The sequence below is a fragment of the Carcharodon carcharias genome, chromosome 33, assembly GCF_017639515.1.
Source record: "Carcharodon carcharias isolate sCarCar2 chromosome 33, sCarCar2.pri, whole genome shotgun sequence".
NCBI classification, from domain to species: Eukaryota; Metazoa; Chordata; class Chondrichthyes; order Lamniformes; family Lamnidae; genus Carcharodon; species Carcharodon carcharias.
In genome coordinates this window covers 17,061,127-17,062,762 of record NC_054499.1, presented here as the reverse complement: position 1 = coordinate 17,062,762, position 1,636 = coordinate 17,061,127, and the positions used below count along the sequence as shown (strand labels likewise).

The following is a 1,636-nucleotide window of genomic DNA, read 5'->3' as shown; positions in this document are numbered from 1 at the left end:
TGTACCTTTAAGAATAATACGTATTGGGGTGATCACATGATTTGTAGTAACCAATGGAAGAGTAGTGCAGGTTACCTCAGCATTCAGTGTGCAGATAGAGTTGGAGTTGAAAGCACACGTGTAGTTGCTGCTGAGTATATTGTAAATAAACCTAATGTTTCCACCCAGGAAGTGTCTGGAGAACAACCCCATCACTGAGTTTTTCCAGGTAATTCTGTTTTTGTTTTTGTTTTGGATTTCCAGCATCCGCAGTTTTTTTGTTTTTATCATAAGGAAGTAGGCCTTTTAAGGAGGAGAGAGACAAATCACCAAGATATGGTTCCACCAGTGACCATGACCGGGTCTGGGTTTCCTGTTGACGATACTCAAACCAGGACTGACATGTCTGATGTTCCTCTAAGAGTTGAGGATACAGAACTGCAAGTGCCCATCAAAGCACCTGATGTTCAGGCAACTCCAGAAAAGCAGGTTCCTGACAAAGAATCTGAGGTTGTGGAGCTGTGACGTTCCACATGTACCAGGAAACCACCTGAAAGACTGAACTTGTAAATTCCTTACCCAGTGTAAATATTATGTTGTCTTGAAAAATAAGTATTTGTAAATACAATATGTATAGCCAAGTTAAAGGGGGAGGAATGTAGTAATTATGGTTTTATTTATATGTAATGTACCTTTAAGAATAATACGTATTGGGGTGATCACATGATTTGTAGTAACCAATGGAAGAGTAGTGCAGGTTACCTCAGCATTCAGTGTGCAGATAGAGTTGGAGTTGAAAGCACACGTGTAGTTGCTGCTGAGTATATTGTAAATAAACCTAATGTTTCCACCCAGGAAGTGTCTGGAGAACAACCCCATCACTAACAGTACAACTCAGCCACCCTACAAGACTTTGTCTCCAGGTGTGATGTCCGGTAGAAGCAAAGGTGCTAAAGGTCTCGGAAAAGGGGGTGCTAAACGACACCGGAGAGTCCTCCAAGATAATATCCAGGGAATCACTAAACCCGCCATTCACCACCTCGCTCATTGTGGAGACAATAAACGCACCTCCGGCCCCATTCACGAGGAAACTCATGAGGTTCTCAAGGCCTTCTTGGAAAATATTATCCAGGACTCGGTCATCTACATGGAACACGCTAAACGCAAGGCTGTTATCGCCATGGACGTGGTCTATACCCTGAAACACCAAGGGCGAACTCTGTATGGGTTCGGCGGTTGAGAACTGTCCACAAAAACATTTGAGCCACTCTACAACACACACTGCTGGCGACTCACTACAATTAGTACCGCAGTCCTCAAAGTTCCTTCATGGGATGTGGGCATCGCTGGCTGGGCCTGCATTTGTTGCCTATCCCTAATTGCCCTTGAGAACTGAGTGCCTTGCTAGGCTATTTAAGAGTCAACCACATTACTGTTGCCTTAATGGGGGTGTAACTGGGAGTCAGATTAATCATAGGGAACTAGGAATTATCATTGTAATAATATATATGTATGTACTTAAAATTATTTATTTATTAATAAATGTTTAATTTAGTTTTGTAAAAAAGACATCTAAGACTCAGTGGACTTATTACACTGAATTCAAGGCATGCTTTTCGAAATAAAAATTCAAATTGCAAAACAGTTGTGGCTGTTG

The 1,636-nt window shown here is 41.8% G+C and overlaps 1 protein-coding gene across 1 annotated transcript; it reads left to right on the top strand.

Annotated features, from left to right (window-relative positions):
* The first annotated feature begins 532 nt into the window (after window positions 1–532).
* Window positions 533–1,422, top strand: LOC121272398 (histone H4-like). Its single transcript, XM_041179071.1, has 2 exons — window positions 533–545; window positions 835–1,422. Exon 2 carries the CDS (start codon window positions 908–910, stop codon window positions 1,217–1,219), a length of 312 nt encoding a protein of 103 aa, XP_041035005.1. The 5' UTR covers window positions 533–545; window positions 835–907; the 3' UTR covers window positions 1,220–1,422.
* Window positions 1,423–1,636: the final 214 nt, after the last annotated feature.

Coding starts and splice junctions, on each gene's coding strand:
- LOC121272398 (XM_041179071.1), top strand. CDS start 908: ATGTCCGGTAGAAGCAAAGGTGCTAAAGGTCTCGGAAAAGGGGGTGCT.